The following is a 16,853-nucleotide window of genomic DNA, read 5'->3' as shown; positions in this document are numbered from 1 at the left end:
GGCTCACTCCTTACTCCTCTAACTGTAAAAATTAATAAATAAATAAGGGGGTTATCAATTCAGCCAGTGTTGTCTTGAATCTCTTCTGGAGAATTGAAGTTTGCAGCATCCTTGCTAGTCACATGAGATGACTGGGCAGACAGCTTAGGGTTGCTTTGTCAGGAGGATGATAGTAATCATGCACAAAACCTGAGCTCCTTTCTTCCTGCAATTTACTTAGCTCTTTCTTCTAACTTTGGTAGCAAGTTACTTTGATCAGCAATTGAAAAATCTCTGGCTGAAATTTACATTTTGGGGTAATGTAACTTTTTAAGCTTTGAAATGTGAGATCATCAGGCTCCCTTTCAAAAACTTCTTTCATATTGCTACCAAATAAAATAAAAAAAATTAGAGACCATTTGATACGTCCAGGGTCTTCAACTGATGTATGAAATAGCAAACATTTTTAAAAACATTTTTTAATGTTTGTTTATTTTTGGAAGAGAAAGAGCATGAGCAGGGAAGGGGCAGAGAGAGGGGTACACAGAATCTGAAGCAGACGCCAGGCTCTGAGCTGCCAGCACAGAACCCAATGCGGGGCTGGAGCTTATAAACGGTTGAGAGCGTGTCCTGAGCCGAAGTCGGATACTTACCTGACTGAGCCACCCAGGTTCCCCCATGAAATAGCGAACATTTTTAATGGTTGGGCTAGTGATAGTGAAAAGTCTTCCTATTTTACTTTTTTGTTTAGGCTAGAAGAAATTTAACGGCTTAGGAATTTATCTAATTATTTGGTTATTTTTGTATGAAGACCCACAAATCATTGAGCTACATTGTACTAGGTCATTTTATATCTTTTGCCAAAAATAGCTGTCTTTTTTTTTTTTTTTAATATGACTTTTGTAGGTGCAAGCAGACATTCTTTGAAGGCCAGCATGATTCAGTATACTTAAGCTCTAGAAAAATGTTAAAGGTAGATAACTGTGTGTATATTTAAACTAGAATGCCCAATGTCAGTGTCCCTAGATACCCAGCAGTTATTTTAGAAAAGAATCGGTTTTGCCATTTACAGAAAATAAAACTGAAGCACATACATACTAACTTGGTTTCTGATTTTCTTCTAAAGTTGGGGTCGGCAAGCAAGAGGGTGAGAATGGCAAAATGAGACTTATTATCGTTAGGGATATTTTGTCAACTGAATGGTGCTTTTATTCCTGTATTCTTTTACCCTGCAAAATGCCACTCCCCAAATGTTCATAGGTTGTTTGGTAGATAATTTGAAATATTGGAAAGCTAGCTAGTTTTGATTACCATTTCAGAAAACTTGGATTTTACAGAGGATTTGCCTGGTGTGCCTGAAAGTGTGAAGAAGCCCCCAAATAAACAAGGAGATAAATCAAAAGAAAACACCAGAAAGATTTTTAGTGGTCCCAAACGGGTAAGTAAAGCATTATCAGTGATTTGTATTATTTATATATTATTGGAGGACTCAGTTCTGGATTTTTTAATCTGAAAATTACTAACAAATTTTGGGTTCAAAGGATGTAAGTCAATTTTTAAAAAAATTGTAAGCATTTTTTTGAAGTGTGGTAAAATATATACTTAGCATAATTTTTATTATATGTACAATTCAGTAACGTTAAATACATTCACAGTGTTTTGTAACCATCCCGTTATCTATATCCAAAACATTTCATTATAGCAAAAACTCTACCCATTAAACAATAACTCCCCCTTTGTCCTCCCAGCCTGTGGTAAACACTATTCTACTTTTTGTCTGTATGAATTTGCCTATTCTAGTTATCTCGTATGAGTGGAATCTTACAATTCTTACCTATCTGTGTCTGGCTTATTTCACTAAACATAATGTTGTTAGGGTCCATCCATATTGTAGCACATATCAGAATTTCAGTCCTTTTTTATGGTGGAAGAACATTCCATTGTATGTATATACTACATTTGTTGTTGTTTTTCAAGGATATTTTATTGAAGAGAAGACCAGACTCTGCCATCCACTGGTACAACTCCTCTATTTTGTGATATAAATATATTGAAGGTTACTGTTTGTATTAGTTTTAAGCCATAAACTGGCTGGCTTAAAACATGTTTATTCTGTCACAGTTCTGCATGCTAGAAATCCAAAATTAAGATGTTGGGAGGGTCTTGCTTTCTAAAAGACACTGAGGGGGTTATTTGTCCTTGCCTCTTCCAGCTTCTGGTGGCTCCAGGTGTTTCTTGGCTTGTGCTGCATAACTCCATTGTCTGTCTCCGTCACATGGCCTTCTCCCTCTTTCCCTGTCTTCTTTCTCTTAGAGGAACATTTCGTATTTATCACATTGTGTTTATTCATCTGTTGGTGGACACTAGGGTTGTTTTCACCTTTTGGCCATTTTGAGTCCCTGCTTTCAATACTTTTGGATAAACAGGAGTAGAATTTTTGAGTGAGTAGGTGTGCGTTTAGCTCACTGTTTTATACCTTGACTAAACCACTTTACATTCCCACCAGCAGAGGGTTCCATTTCCTCCATGTCTTCACCAACACTTATTTTCTGGGTTGTGTTGTGTTGTTTCATTTTGTTTTGAAGTAGGCTTCACTCCCAGTGCAGAGCCCAATGCGGGGCTTGAACTCACACCCTGAGATCAAGACCTGAGCTGAAATCAAAAGTCAGATGCCCAACCACCTGAGCCACCCATGTGCTCCCCCCCTTTTTTCTGATAATAGCTATTTTTTCTTTCTTTCTTTTTTTTTTTATAATAGCTATTCTAATGGGTGAGAAATGGTATCTAATGGTTTGATTTGCATTTCCCTGACTAGTGATGTTGAGCATCTTTTTGTGGTACTGAGTGGTCATTTGTATATCTTTTTTGGAGAAATATCTTTTCAAGTCCTTTGTGCATGTTTGATTTTTTTTTTAATCTTACAAAATTGTTCATTAACATTTTTTAATGTTTTTATTTATTTTTGAGACAGAGATAGAGCATGAGCAGGGGAGGAGCAGAGAGAGGGGGAGACACAGAATCTGAAGCAGGCTCCAGGCTCTGAGCTGTCTGCACACAGCCTGACGTGGGGCTCCAACTCACGGAGTGTGAGATAATGACCTGAGCTGAAGTCAGACGCTTAACCAACTGAGGCACCCAGGAGCCCCTAACATTTTTTAAAATTTAAATCCAAATTAGTTAACATACAGTGCAGTAATAATTTCAGGAATAGAATTTAGTGATTCGTCACTTACATATAATAATACCCAGTGCTCATCCCAAGTATCCTCCTTAATGCCTCTCACCCCTGATTTTTTTCCTTAAATTTTTTTTTAATTAAAAAATTTTTTTAAGTTTATTTATTCTGAGAGAGAGAGAGAGAGAGAGAGAGAAAGAGAAAGGGAGCATGTAGGGTAGGGGCAGAGAGAGAGAGGGAGAGAGACTTCCAAGCAGGCTCTGCAGTGACACATCAGAACTCACGAACCGTGAGATCATGACCTGAGCTGAAATCAAGAGTTGGGTGCTTAACTGACTGAGCCACCCAGATGCTCCTTTGTGCATGTTTGAATTGAGTTTTTTTTGTTGTTGTTGTTAATAGTTCTTTATGTAGTCTAGATATTAATCTCAGATAAGTAATTTGCACATAGATCCTTCATTCTGTGACTTATCCCTTCATTCTCTTGATAGTGTGCTTTGATGCACAAGTTTTTAATTTCAGTAAAGTCCCAATTTGCTTTTTCTTTTGCTGCCAGAATGTCATTGCCAAATCAGATGCATGACTTTTCCTTTATGTTTTCTCCTAAGAATTTTATAGTTTTAGGTCTTTGATCCATTGTGAGTTAATTTTTGTATATGGTGTAAGTTAAGGGTCCAACTTCATTCTTTGGGTGTGGGGGGGTGTCCAACTTCATTCTTATGCATTATGTAAGTCATTTAATATGGTCCACCATGGGTATTCAGAATAATTTGCTTGACTTTACCTGTTCAATAAAAAATTCCTTATATAACTTGTTCTTTGTTTTGTTGTTGAAAGTTGCAAGTTGTCAACATCTTTTGCAGATTGAACTGCTTTTGAGCAGCTCAAGAATGAGTAAAGCCAAGTCTTACGGCCTCATTTTATTTTTATTCTTTTACCTCTGTAAAGAGCTAATTGGGAATCTTTTCAAAGTAATTATGCTATACTTTTGTACCCCTTCATGTGACCAACCCCTCACCAGAAAAAAAAAAGTGCTTGATGCTTATTTTTTTAATTTAGTTTTTTTTGAACTCGAGTTATGTCTTTAATCTTTTTTAATGTTTATCTTTATTTTTGAGACATTAAGAGACAGAGCACGAGTCGGGGAGGGGCAGAGAGAGAGGGAGACACAGAATCGGAAACAGGCTCCAGGTTCTGAGCTCTTAGCACAGAGCCCGACGTGGGGCTCGAACTCACAGACTGTAAGATCATGACCTGAACCCAAGTCGGACACTTAACCGACTGAGCCACCCAGGCGCCCCGGTGCTAATATCAATAAACTTAAAACTCTTTGCTCTGGGGTGAGAGCCCAGGGGCCAGGGCAGTGTGGAATATAGTCTGTATGGAATATATAGACTATAGTCATTAATGCTTAGGTGCCGCTTTTGGTTTGTATGAAATTGTGCATGGCATGTGTTAATTCCAGAGCAATAGTTATCAACTTCTTTGGTCTCAGGACTACTTTATAATCTTAAAAAATTTACTGAGAATCACAAAGAACTTTTTTTTTTTAAAGACCTTTTGATTATATGTGCAGATCAGTATCAAATTATACGTGAAAACATTTCAAAAATACATATTAATAATTCACTTAAAATGACAACCCATTACATGTTAGTATAACATTTTATGAAAATTACTTTCTCAAAGTGAGAAAAATAACATTGTTTTACATTTTTTGCAAATCTTTTTTAAAGTTTGGCTTAATGAAAGACAGCTGGATTCTCATAGCCCCTGCATTCAATATATTTCATTAATGCTGTTTTGGTTGAAATATATGAAGAAAATCCAGCCTCACACAGATAAGTATTTTTAATAGCCTTTTCAGGTAATTGTGAATGTTGTTCTTCCATAAGATACCAAGACTCAACAAATAGGAGTTTCTTAAAGATTAGTTGCAGTTTGGAATTTAAAAGCATGCCAATGAACCTTTCATATTGTTACATTGAAATCTGTCAGTCGGGGCGCCTGGGTGGCGCAGTCGGTTAAGCGTCCGACTTCAGCCAGGTCACGATCTCGCGGTCCGTGAGTTCGAGCCCCGCGTCAGACTCTGGGCTGATGGCTCAGAGCCTGGAGCCTGCTTCCGATTCTGTGTCTCCCTCTCTCTCTGCCCCTCCCCCGTTCATGCTCTGTCTCTCTCTGTCCCAAAAATAAATAAACGTTGAAAAAAAAAAATTAAAAAAAAAAAAAAAAAGAAATCTGTCGGTCTTTCACTTTTTTTTTTTTGTCTTCACTTTGAATGGAATTTTTACACGTACATACTTTGTAACATCATCCATTGGTCATTTGGAAAATACTGGTTACACTGATTTATGTGCAGATCTTTCAAATGGTGACACATCTCGTTATATGGTATCAAAATCACAGTATCACTGCCAAAGTCATCAGAAGTCTTAAGTATTGGGAAGCTATCAGTTTCATAGTGGTAGGTAAAAGGTCTAAAATTTTAGTTGCTTAAAAGTTGAAATTTTTTCATTGGCAGAAAATACTTCAGGGTGAATGACTGACAGTGATAGGTCCACTTTGTTCATATTTGAGAAAATGTGTGCCTAATACCAAGTCTGTATTACAGACCTGTAAGCATAGTTTCTCAATTAGTTTTTCAGATAGAGAATGGTGATCCAGAGGTGCCTGGGTGGCTCAGTTGGTTAAGTGTCCAACTCTTGATTTTGGCTCTGGTCATGATCTCAGGATTGTGAGATTGAGCCCATTATCGGGCTCTGCACTGAGTGTGGAGCCTGCTTGGCATTCTCTCTCTCCCTCACTTTATGCCCCTCCCCAACTCTAAAAAAGAATCCTTCATCAGAAGCTTTTTCTTATATGAAACTGCATTTTATTTTTAAACTATGAAGTATCTGGCAGTAAAGAATATGACTGCTTACACAGTTTGGAGCCCCTATCTAGATTCATGCTAAGACTCCAACAGCTTTACCTGTTGTTTACTGTTGTTTTCACACTGTCCTTATGAATGACTAGACAGTGAAAAAAGCAAATAACATCTTATTATTGTTGTGAAAATGGTTGAGTTTCGTGGATGCCTAGCACATGTTTTGAGAACTGCTGATTTATAGCATTCTACTTTATTTTCCTCCCTCTAGACTTTTTATTATGAAAAGTCAAAATATTTAGAAAATGTGAAAGCAGTATGATGAATACCCACATCCTCTATCTAGATTGATTCCCAGTTAATATCTTGACTCAGTTGCATATACATGATCTCCTCCCCTACTGTATATAAATGTATGTGTAACTTTTTTCTGTCTTTTTTGAAAGTTGTGGAGTTATAGATGGCATACATTTTTAAAGAAAAAGGACAATCTCATATTCAACTGTGGTGATATGATTACAGTACTTGAAAAAATTAGCAGTTCTTTGCATTGCCTGGGTGGCTCAGTCTTTTAAGCATCCAACTCTCGATTTCAGCTGAGATCCTGATACTGTGGTTTGTGAATTCAAGGCCTGCTCTGCACGCTGACTTTGCAGAGCCTGGTTGGGATTGTCTCTCCCTCTCTCTGCTTGCACTTGCGTGTTCTCTCTCTAATGAACTTTTTAAAAATTAGAAATTCTTTGATATTATCTGATATCTAGCCTGTATTTCATTTTCTCCAGCTATCTCCTGATTGTCTTTTAGTTTTTCTTTTTCCCTCAAACCATAATCTTGTAGTTGTTAATATTTCTTGAGTCTTAAACAGTCCCATCATCTTTTAAAAATTCTTGTGGCACTGATTTTATTTTAACGAATTCATGTTATTTTTCTTACAGAATGTTCCACATTCAGAATTTATATGATTTTTCCTCTGGTGATGTCTTCTAAGTCATTACTCCACTATATTAAAGTAGCATAGTTTTATAGACCACTGGAATTCTGTAAGTTTGATTAGGTTTGGGTTAAACATTTTGACAAGAATAAGTCAAAGTGATAATTGTGTATGCTGCTTTACGTCAGAAGCTACATAACACCTGGTTATTCTACTCTTAATATTGTTTGACCACCAAATGAAAGTTGTGATCACCAGCTCTCCAATAAAGGCATATTTTTCCTTTTATAATTTAGTAATAATTTAGAAGTAAGCTTCTAGGTGCCACCTTGGCACCATGCGAATATCCTGTTCCCCATTATGTTTCATTTCGTCATTTTAGCATCCACTGTTGCTTGCATCATTTATTACACTGATAGTTGCAGAATGGTGAGATTTCTAATTGCCGTTTCTTCCGCATTTAAAAACTGGAATTCTGTAAAGAATGTTCTTCCTCCTCTCCCTACTCCTTTGCTCTCATTCTCTTCTACCCTATAGGCTCAATACTTTTTTTAAATGTTTGTTTATTTTTGAGAGAGAGCGCGTGTGCATGCATGGTGGGGGAGGGCAGAGAGAGAGGGAGACTGAGGATCCAAAGTCGACTCTTCACTGAAAGCAGAGAGCCTGATCCAGGGCTTGAACTCACATTCTGCGAGATCGTGACCTGAGCTGAAGTTGGACGCTTAACTGATTAAACTGCCCACATGCCTCAAGACTCAGTAATTTAAAAAAAAATTTTTTTTTAACATTTATTTATTATTGAGAGACAGACTGTGAGCAGGGGAGGGCCAGAGAGAGAGGGAGACACAGAATCTGAAGCAGGCTCTAGGCTCTCAGCTGTCAGCACAGAGCCCGACGTGGGGCTTGAACTCATGAACCACGAGATCATGACCTGAGCCGAAGTCGCATTTAACCGACTGAGCCACTCAGGCGCCCCTCAATTTTTTAAAAGAATTTTATTTATTTTTTTAATTGTTTATTTGTTTTTGAGAGTGAGTGAGCAAGCAGGGGAGGGGCAGAGAGAGAGGGAGACAGAGGATCCAAAGTGGGCTCTGTGCTGACAGCAGAGAAGACTCAATAACTTTTACTTATTAAATGTATTTACAATAGATTTGGCCAGTGTGAACCATTTCAAGGTATCTCTTGTGTCCTTTTGCTATAACCCCATCATCTTTTTATTTTATTTTATTTTTACGATTTTATTTTATTTTTAAAAGTAACCTCTACACCTAATGTGAGGCTCAGTCTCACAACCTCAGCATCAAGAGTCGCATGCTCCACTGACTGAGCCAGCCAGGAGTCCCAACCCCATCATCTTTGAGTACTTCCCTTGCTTCCTGCACAAGAGATGACTTGAGATTCATCTTGTTTTTTTTTTTTTTAAGTTTATGTATGTATTTTGCGAGAGTGCCGGAGGGGCAGAGAGAGAGAATCCCAAGCATCTGCACTAGAGGCACAGAGCCCGACACAGGCCTCAAACTCCTGAATCATGAAATTATGACCTGAGCCAAAGCCATGAGTTGGACACTCAACTGACTAAGCCACCCAGGCGCCCCTGAGACTCCTCTTATATTTTACCTGTTTTAGTCACAGAATCATCCATTTATGCAAGGATCCTTGGTTCTTTTTGTATGGGTATAGTATTTAGAAACCCAGATCTGAATGCTGGCTGTATTTGTTTCTTATAGTTTCTTTCGTTGAATGGAGCTATGAAACATGTAGAAAAAATAAACTATGAGTTCGTGTTGATAGTTTTCATTTCAAATGTAAGATTATGAAAGTTTGTACTTAGTTTACGTGCTTTATTCTTACAGTATATGTTATTTTTAAAATGGCGATACTAGTATTATTATGAAAAATAAGTACATTGAGTGAAGTTTAAGATTTTTCCAGTTCTTGTGGTCTTTAGATTATTTCACTAAGGATGAAGTCATAGTAATGTGTTCCCAGATTTTGAAGTAATTTTATCTTGTGTGCTTTTGTTAATTTGATATTCATTTGCAATCATTTTTACTCATTTGTGTTCAGGTTTTTAACTTAGTTTTAATTTTAATATTGGAGTCATTTCTTTGCTACTAATGTGGCTTAGAAGGCAGCAGTGTATACGTACTTGACCCGATTATGAAGGAATCTGTCTGGCCTAAAGTAAATCGGGTCATATAACCTAGTAGGCTGAAGACCTATTTACTGTTGATGGATAGTATCTGAGAAAAATTCAGAAAGTGTTTGTTAATTTATAAAACCAAAAGAACTTATGAAATTGAACTCATTTGAAAAATGTAATATGGGTGAAGCACACCTAAAAACAATAGTCCTAAATAACATTTTATTCCCTGAAGAGGCTTAACTTCAGTAAGTGTTTTGATTTCCTTTTTTAACAGCCTGCTGAAATATTTGCTGAAACCCTCTTTATTTTAAGTGGGATTGTGTCAGAATTTCTTCACATATATTAGTACTATTTAGGTGGAGCAGCAGTTTTCAAAAAGAAACTTTGATCATTACTGTACGTTAATAAAAATAATAAAAATGTTTTAGATCCCATGGAAGTTACATACTCTTATGAAAATATCTAGGTAAAGGATTTAGAAGCTTACTTCAGGAAGAGAGCAACAAGAAGTTAAATGGTATAAAATAGCTCATAGGAAATAGGTCATCCATTTACCTTCAGGACACTAAAAGACTACTTCAGAGTTGTTAAAAAGGAGAGAGCCATTGAGAAACAGAAATAAGGGAAATTTTACCTATAGAGTTTTGATGAGTATAAAGGAATAGAGGAAATAAGTGGATCAAAATTTTAAGCATTTAGTTAAAACATATGTGTAAATTAATACAGTGGAAATGATAGGTGTTTTATATATAAAAATTAGGATTCATGTTGTCTGTGCAAAAAAAATAGATAAGCTCAATTCTCAAAGGAATTTTTATGTAGGTTACCCCAAGTCTCCAGAGGAGAAGGAAGGGGGGCAGTAAGTAGCTGGGTGTAGAAAATGTTCTCAGCCGTTGTTCCCGTTTTCCAGTTCTCCATTATAATAGAAACACCTTCATGTAGCTGATAGGTCACTGGGAGTATCTGGGTCTTCTCTAATCTGATTAGATTTAAAGACACTAATGACCTCATTTCCAAGTGAAGAGGTGGCTTGTGGTGGCAAGCCTTCCTACCTATTGGGCTTTTCTTAGGCTTGGTACTGTGGATGTTTTGGACTCAATAAATCTTACTTGTGGTGTTGGCCCTAGTAAATTGGAGGATATTTAGTAACTGGCCTCTATCCATTAGATGCTAGTAGAACCTGCTTCCCACTCCAACCCTTCTCCCCACTGCCCAACCCACCACCAGTTGTTTCAACCAAAAATGTCTGCAGATATTGCTAAATGTCTTGTGGGGATCAAAGTGGGCTGCCCTCCCATTGGAGTGTGTGTGTGTGTCTTGAGAATAAGTTGCAGACTTGATGCCCATTATTCCTAAATCCCTTAGTCTGTACTTTTAAAACACAAGAGCACTCTCCTCTGTAGCTACAGCATTCCCATCAAAACCAGGAAGTTGGTTTGACATTGATACTGTAATACAGTCTAAGTCACAGATCCCATTCAGATTTTACCAATTGCCTCAATAATGGCTTTATGGCAAAATAAATGCCCTGCATTTCTCCCAAAGAGCCCGTAATCCAGTCCAGAATCACATGTTGTGTTTTGTTGTGACAAGTCTCTAGTCTCCTTCAATCTGGAACATCTTTCTTTCTTGGTCTTTCTATGGCTTTGACATCTTTGAAGGGTTAAGATCAGTTATTTGTAGAATGACCCTCAATTTGTGTTGTGATTTAGGTTATATGTATTTGGTAGAAATACCACAGAAGAGATGTTCTGTTCTCATTGCATCATATCAGGTGGCACACAGTTGTGTTTGTACCATTACTATTGATATTAACTGATCCCTTGGTGTTGGTCAGGTTCCTCAGCTTTCCTCATTAAACTTTGATCCACTAGTTTTAGCACTCATTCTTGCCCAGATCAGTTTTTTACTGTGATGGTTGTTGAGTGATTTTTCCTAATTACATCATTCCTTCTACAGTTATTAGCAGTTGGCCTTTTCCTATAAGGTAGATCTTTTCCTCACATCCATGTATGTAAGAATATGTGTATGTATATATTTATATATTCATTTCTTTATGTCAGTATGAACATGGATTCCTGTTTTATTTAATCATTTGTTACTGTTATTAAAAAAAATTTTTTTTAACGGTTTATTTATTTTTGAGACAGGGAGAGACAGAGCATGAACAGGGGAGGGTCAGAGAGAGGGAGACACAGAATCTGAAACAGGCTCCAGGCTCTGAGCTATCAGCACAGAGCCCGACGCAGGGCTCGAACTCACGGACCACGAGATCATGACCTGAGCCGAAGTCGGCCACTTTAACCGACTGAGCCACCCAGGCGCCCCTGTTACTGTTATTTAAATGATACTATCATTATTTCAACACTCAGATTGTTGTGGATTTGGCAGGTGGATGTTTCTTCAAACTAACTTGTGATGTGTCCAACTATTTTGCATTTCTTACTGACCTGCTGAGATGTTCAAAACTCATCATATACATTCCTAGCCCTGACATCACCCATTTATCTAAAGGCCCCTGTTTTGTTTCAGTGGAAAAGTGGAAAATGGTATTTAGAAATAAAAGTCTGGTCATTAGGTATGGTTGTTTCTTCTGTGTTGTCATTCTAGGCCTTCTTTGAGTTGACAGAGCTGGGAAGCATGTAAATATATGCATCTCTTTTTCTCTCTCTCTCTCTCTCTCTCTCTCCACATGTAAATAGATGCATCTCTTCCTTCCTTTTTCTCTCTCTCTGTCTCTCTCTCTCTCTCTCTCTCTCTCACACACACACACACACACACACACACACACACACTTTGTATCTATATTTAGAACCATGAGTTCACACTGATAACTCACATTTGAGTGTAACACCATGTTTTATTCTAGCCTTTCCACATCTTACTTCACTTTGCTGACAGAAATCTGGTTTCCATTATTGTCAACATATTCATATATTTTCTCAATCTTCATGTAATAACCAGTTTCCTGACAACACAGGCCATCTCCTCAGCTTTAGTGCCACTAGTCAAGAGGAGGTCCCTCTTCCCTCTCCCCATCTGCTCATGTTAGAAAACATTAACTTTTTTTATTTTAATGTTTATTTTTGAGAGAGAGAGCATGAGCAGGGGAGGGGCAGAGAGAGAGGGAGACACAGAATCCGAAGCAAGCTCCACGCCCTGAGCTGTCAGCATAGAGCTGGAAGTGGGGCTCGAACTCACGAGCGGTGAGATCATGACCTGAGCCGAAGTCGGATGCTTAACTGACTGAGCCACCCAGGTACCCTGAAAACGTTTATGTTTTAAGTATGCTGCTGTGATGATCTTTCCCAGCACCTAACCAGGGATACAGAGAAGGGTTGTTCACAGGATTGAGGGCTGGGTAGGGGAACACATGTGGCAGAATGAAGATGAGCCGGGTGAGGAAAACTTCTGGTAAGAGTATAGTTGAGGGGCAACCTGGGTGGCTCAGTTGGTTAAGCGTCTGACTCTCGATTTTGGCTCAGGTCGTCATCTCACGGTTTGTGGTGCCCCGAGTAGGACTCTGTGCTGACAGTGTGGAGCCTGCTTGGGATTCTCCCTCCTCTCTCTGTTTCTCAAAATAAATAAATAAAGGGCGCCTGGGTGGCTCTGTCAGTTAAGCATCCAACTTCCTCTCAGGTCATGATCTCACGTTCATGAGTTCAAGCCCCACGTCGGGCTCTGTGCTGACAGCTCAGAGCCTGGAACCTGCTTTGGATTCCATGTCTTTCTGTCTGTCCCTGCCCCACTCACGCTCTGTCTCTTTCTCAAAAATAAACATACATACATAAACAAACTTTACCAAAAAAAAAAAAAAAAAAGAATAGTTGAAATGATTACCCAGAAAAGTTGTCACTTGCTAGGGAGGGAAAAAATGAGAGTTTGAGGAATTAGGTTGGAATGTATCTGTATTTAAGTGCCTGTTGTTTCTATATATGGTTTATTGGTCATTTGTCAATTTTGATGCCTTTTTTTTGTTTTTGTTTTTAAAGTGCCATCCTGGGGCACCTGGGTGGCTCAGTTGGTTAAGTGTCAGACGTAGGCTCAGGTCATGATATCATGGTTCGTGTGTTTAAGCTCAGCATTGGGCTCTCTGCTGCCAGCATAGAGGCCACTTCGTATTCTCTGTCTCCCTCTTTCTCTGCCCCTCCCCTGCTTGTACTCTTTCTCTCTCTCTCTCTCTCAGAAATAAACATTAAAAAAAAAGTGCCATCCTATTTCTGATTGTTGGATATCGTTTTCCTGCATTCTGTTATTTGCAGTTGTCATATATGTGCTAATATACATAATTTCTTTTGCTTTCCCTGCTTTTTGTTTGATTTCTAGCTTTCCATTCAGCTGCTGCCTTTCTGCCCTCTTTTCTTTCTGCCCCATTATCTGTGTGATCATCCTAACTAATCTTCAGTGCTTGGAGGGTTATATTTTACCTGGGAGTTTGGCCATCTTATTTTGCTAGTAAAGACTGCTGCTGGGTCACTGATGAAACTAATTGTATTTGTCAGTCTCTGTTTCAGTTCTCAAATACCCAGTATCTTCATTTTTATCATTTTCCTATAGTTTAGTGTTGGGCCCATCTAGTAGCATCTTTTATCTGACTCTCAAAGGAACTTTGTGGACTTTATTTTTTTCTTCCTTTCTGTCATTCAGTATGATACTGAATAGTGGGCTTCTGAGTAATTGAATTAAAATTTGATTATCTGGGGCTCCTGGGTTGAGGCAGTTGAGCATCTGACTTTAGCTCAGGTCATGATCTCATGGTTCATGGGTTTGAGCCCCATGTTGGGCTCTCTGCTGTCAGTGAGGAGCCCACTTCAGATCCTCTTGCCTGCCCCCCCCCGCCCCCGCGCTCTCTCACTTTCTTTCAAAAAAAAAATTTTTTTTTTCAACATTTATTTATTTTTGGGACAGAGAGAGACAGAGCATGAACGGGGGAGGGGCAGAGAGAGAGGGAGACACAGAATCGGAAACAGGCTCCAGGCTCTGAGCCATCAGCCCAGAGCCCGACGCGGGGCTTGAACTCATGGACCGCGAGATCTTGACCTGGCTGAAGTCGGACGCTTAACCGACTGCGCCACCCAGGCGCCCCTCTCACTTTCTTTCAAAAATAAACATTTAAAAAATAAAATAAAATTTGATTATCAGTGTAAATTGTGGCTATATATTATACTTGTTAAGATTACATAAAGCTGCAGTTTTAAAGTTAAGTGTAACTTTATAATTTTATAAGCCCATTTTTTTGTTTCATAAAATGAATTTATATAGGTTGTCAACTCTTACAACAGAAGAGATTTTTAAAGGACAAGTAGTTCCACCTCCCACCCAAGAGCAGATGTTCCTTCACAGTATCCTCCTTCGGCAGTTAAAATTCACTCTCAGGAAGTAGCTTATTTTTCTATCAAATTGTTTTACCCGTGATTACCTTTGTTCTGTGCCTGGGGATTCACTGATCATCCTGGGATCCAGTCATCAAGGTGGTAGTGTGAAATTTACTATATTCTCATGGACTAGAAACCTGAGATATAAATGGGTGTGGTGCCTGGAAGAAAAAAAGAGACTAGCCATCAACTTGCTAATGGGGGTACTGGCCAAAGTGTACAAGTAAAAAGCCACAACTACCCATTTATAGCTCCTAGGTGGCTGATCCAAAGAGTTGTTGAAGCTGAGCATGTTCTGGCTGATCCAGGGTGTGAAAGAAGGTCAGTTTTAGTTGGCTTTTCTTTTTTTTTTTTTTTTTTTTAACATTTTTTTTTTTTCAACGTTTATTTATTTTTTGGGACAGAGAGAGACAGAGCATGAACGGGGGAGGGACAGAGAGAGGGAGACACAGAATCGGAAACAGGCTCCAGGCTCTGAGCCATCAGCCCAGAGCCCGACGCGGGGCTCGAACTCACGGACCGCGAGATCATGACCTGGCTGAAGTCGGACGCTTAACCGACTGCGCCACCCAGGCGCCCCAGTTGGCTTTTCTTTGTGATTGTTTTTATTATTAAACATATAATACTTGCTTTCACTGTGTTAGGTGCTGAGGATACAAAAAAGAATAAGTCTGTAAAAGGCTGTCTGAGGTAGAATGTTTTTCTCTCTATGAGAACTTTTGGGTAGTCTTAATATTTCATCATTGTGTTTGTTTCAAAGCAGAAGCAACTGTCACCTTTTTATATAGGTAGAATTTAGCTTAAATAGTAAATCAGGTACTTAAATTGTTGATCTGATTTACATAAAGACTTAGGAAAATACAAATTATTTTCTTGATTAATTCTTGTGGGTTTTTTTTCTTGTAATATTATAGTCTGGAAGGATTTTAATAAAGAATAAAAGTACTATTAATATTTTCATTTTCTATAGTTCAAGTGCCTTTAAAGTTTGAAAGTTCAAAATATTTTTCTGTAACTTATTTCCCGGAAAATGAAGTTTGAAATGAAAAAATAATAGCTGTAGGTTATCAAGAACCTGATAGCTTTGACATACATTTGACACTTAGCCAAAGAGTGTGTACATGCGTATTATTAGGGTGCTTATTTTTTGGAATTTGTCTTTCCAGTTTGTAATATATTTTATTTAGAGTTCATCGGATTCAGACATCCAGAAAACTCTTAGCTAGACTTTATTTTCTTGATGCTCTGATGACTTCATGCTAATGATGATCACAAGTTAACAAAAGATGTGTAATTTTTTGAGGATGGTGACCATATTTTTTTACCTTCACATTCTCAGTGTCTGAGCTACAGAACGAGTTCATAAATGTTTATTGCTGGGATTCATGGAAGTATCTTTCAGCAAGGAATATTTAGTACTAAATATATATATATATATACATATATATGTGTATATATATATATATATATATATTTATTATTTCAAGATTGGTAAGCCTATCAGATTTGGAAAAATTTCAGCCAATATTCTTCAAATACTTTTTTCTTTATCCCCCTTTCAGAACTTGAGTTACACTAGTCCTACCTCAGTCAGCCAAAAATCAGCTGCTAAAACCTGTAGTCTGACAGAATGTTATTGACTTATGGCAATAAAGCATACTGCACACCAGAAGAATGATGGAGCATCTTACCAAAGAATAGTTTTTGTAGAATTTTGGGGGAACTGGGGAGTTTGGGTGAAACTTAAATGAAATGGTGTCTGAGAGGCTCACAGCATAGTGGTGCTGTTTGTGAAGAGATCAATTTGAGGTTTGGGCTGCAAAGTGGACCCAGGGATCCAGTTTACTTGGAAATTATGAAGTTAAAGTAATTGTGGAATGTTGTGTCCAGAAACTCTTTATTTAAAGCTGTGCATCTCTTCAAAGTAACTTAGATCCTCCAAGCTAGAATGGGATATTTTCACCTTTTTCTTTTTTTTTAATGAATCAAAAATCTGTATTACTGTATTTTTAATTACCTGTATAGCTAACAATACAGTGTTCTATTAGTTCCCAGTAGTATAGGGATTCAGCAGTTCTGAACATTACTCAGTGCTCATTGTGATAAGTGTATCATTAATCCCCATCACCTATTTCACACATCCCCACCCACCCACCTCCGCATTGGTAGCCATCAGTTCTCTGTAGTTAAGAGTCTGTTTGTTTTCTGTTGTATTTTTGATTGTTTCTGCTATTGCATTTTGATGTTCTGTAGAGTGTAGCAGGTATTAATCCCAACCATTACAATTTTCATCTCTGAAAGTTTAGATCTGTTTTGTATTTTTATTGTCTACTTCACATATTCAGTATTTCCTTTATCTTAAATATCTGGAATACAGTTAT

General features: G+C 38.0%; 1 protein-coding gene across 2 annotated transcripts in view; it reads left to right on the top strand.

Moving 5' to 3' along the window:
- WAPL (WAPL cohesin release factor) overlaps window positions 1-16,853 on the top strand; it is a 95,324-nt gene that overhangs the window by 31,739 nt on the left and 46,732 nt on the right. Inside the window, exon 4 of one of the 2 annotated variants that reach the window (XM_047073065.1) lies at window positions 1,317-1,417. In XM_047073065.1, coding sequence (XP_046929021.1) covers window positions 1,317-1,417 — 101 coding nt within the window. Of the gene's footprint in view, window positions 1-1,298; window positions 1,418-16,853 lie in introns of both variants that reach the window. The other variant, XM_047073064.1, reaches the window with a different exon arrangement.

Source organism: Lynx rufus, unplaced genomic scaffold, assembly GCF_022079265.1.
Source record: "Lynx rufus isolate CCGP_SWC_20201006 ecotype Redwood Valley unplaced genomic scaffold, mLynRuf1.p SCAF_11, whole genome shotgun sequence".
Lineage (NCBI taxonomy): Eukaryota > Metazoa > Chordata > Mammalia > Carnivora > Felidae > Lynx > Lynx rufus.
The sequence above is the reverse complement of the archived record's forward strand: the minus strand, read 5'-3'. Positions and strand labels throughout refer to the sequence as shown.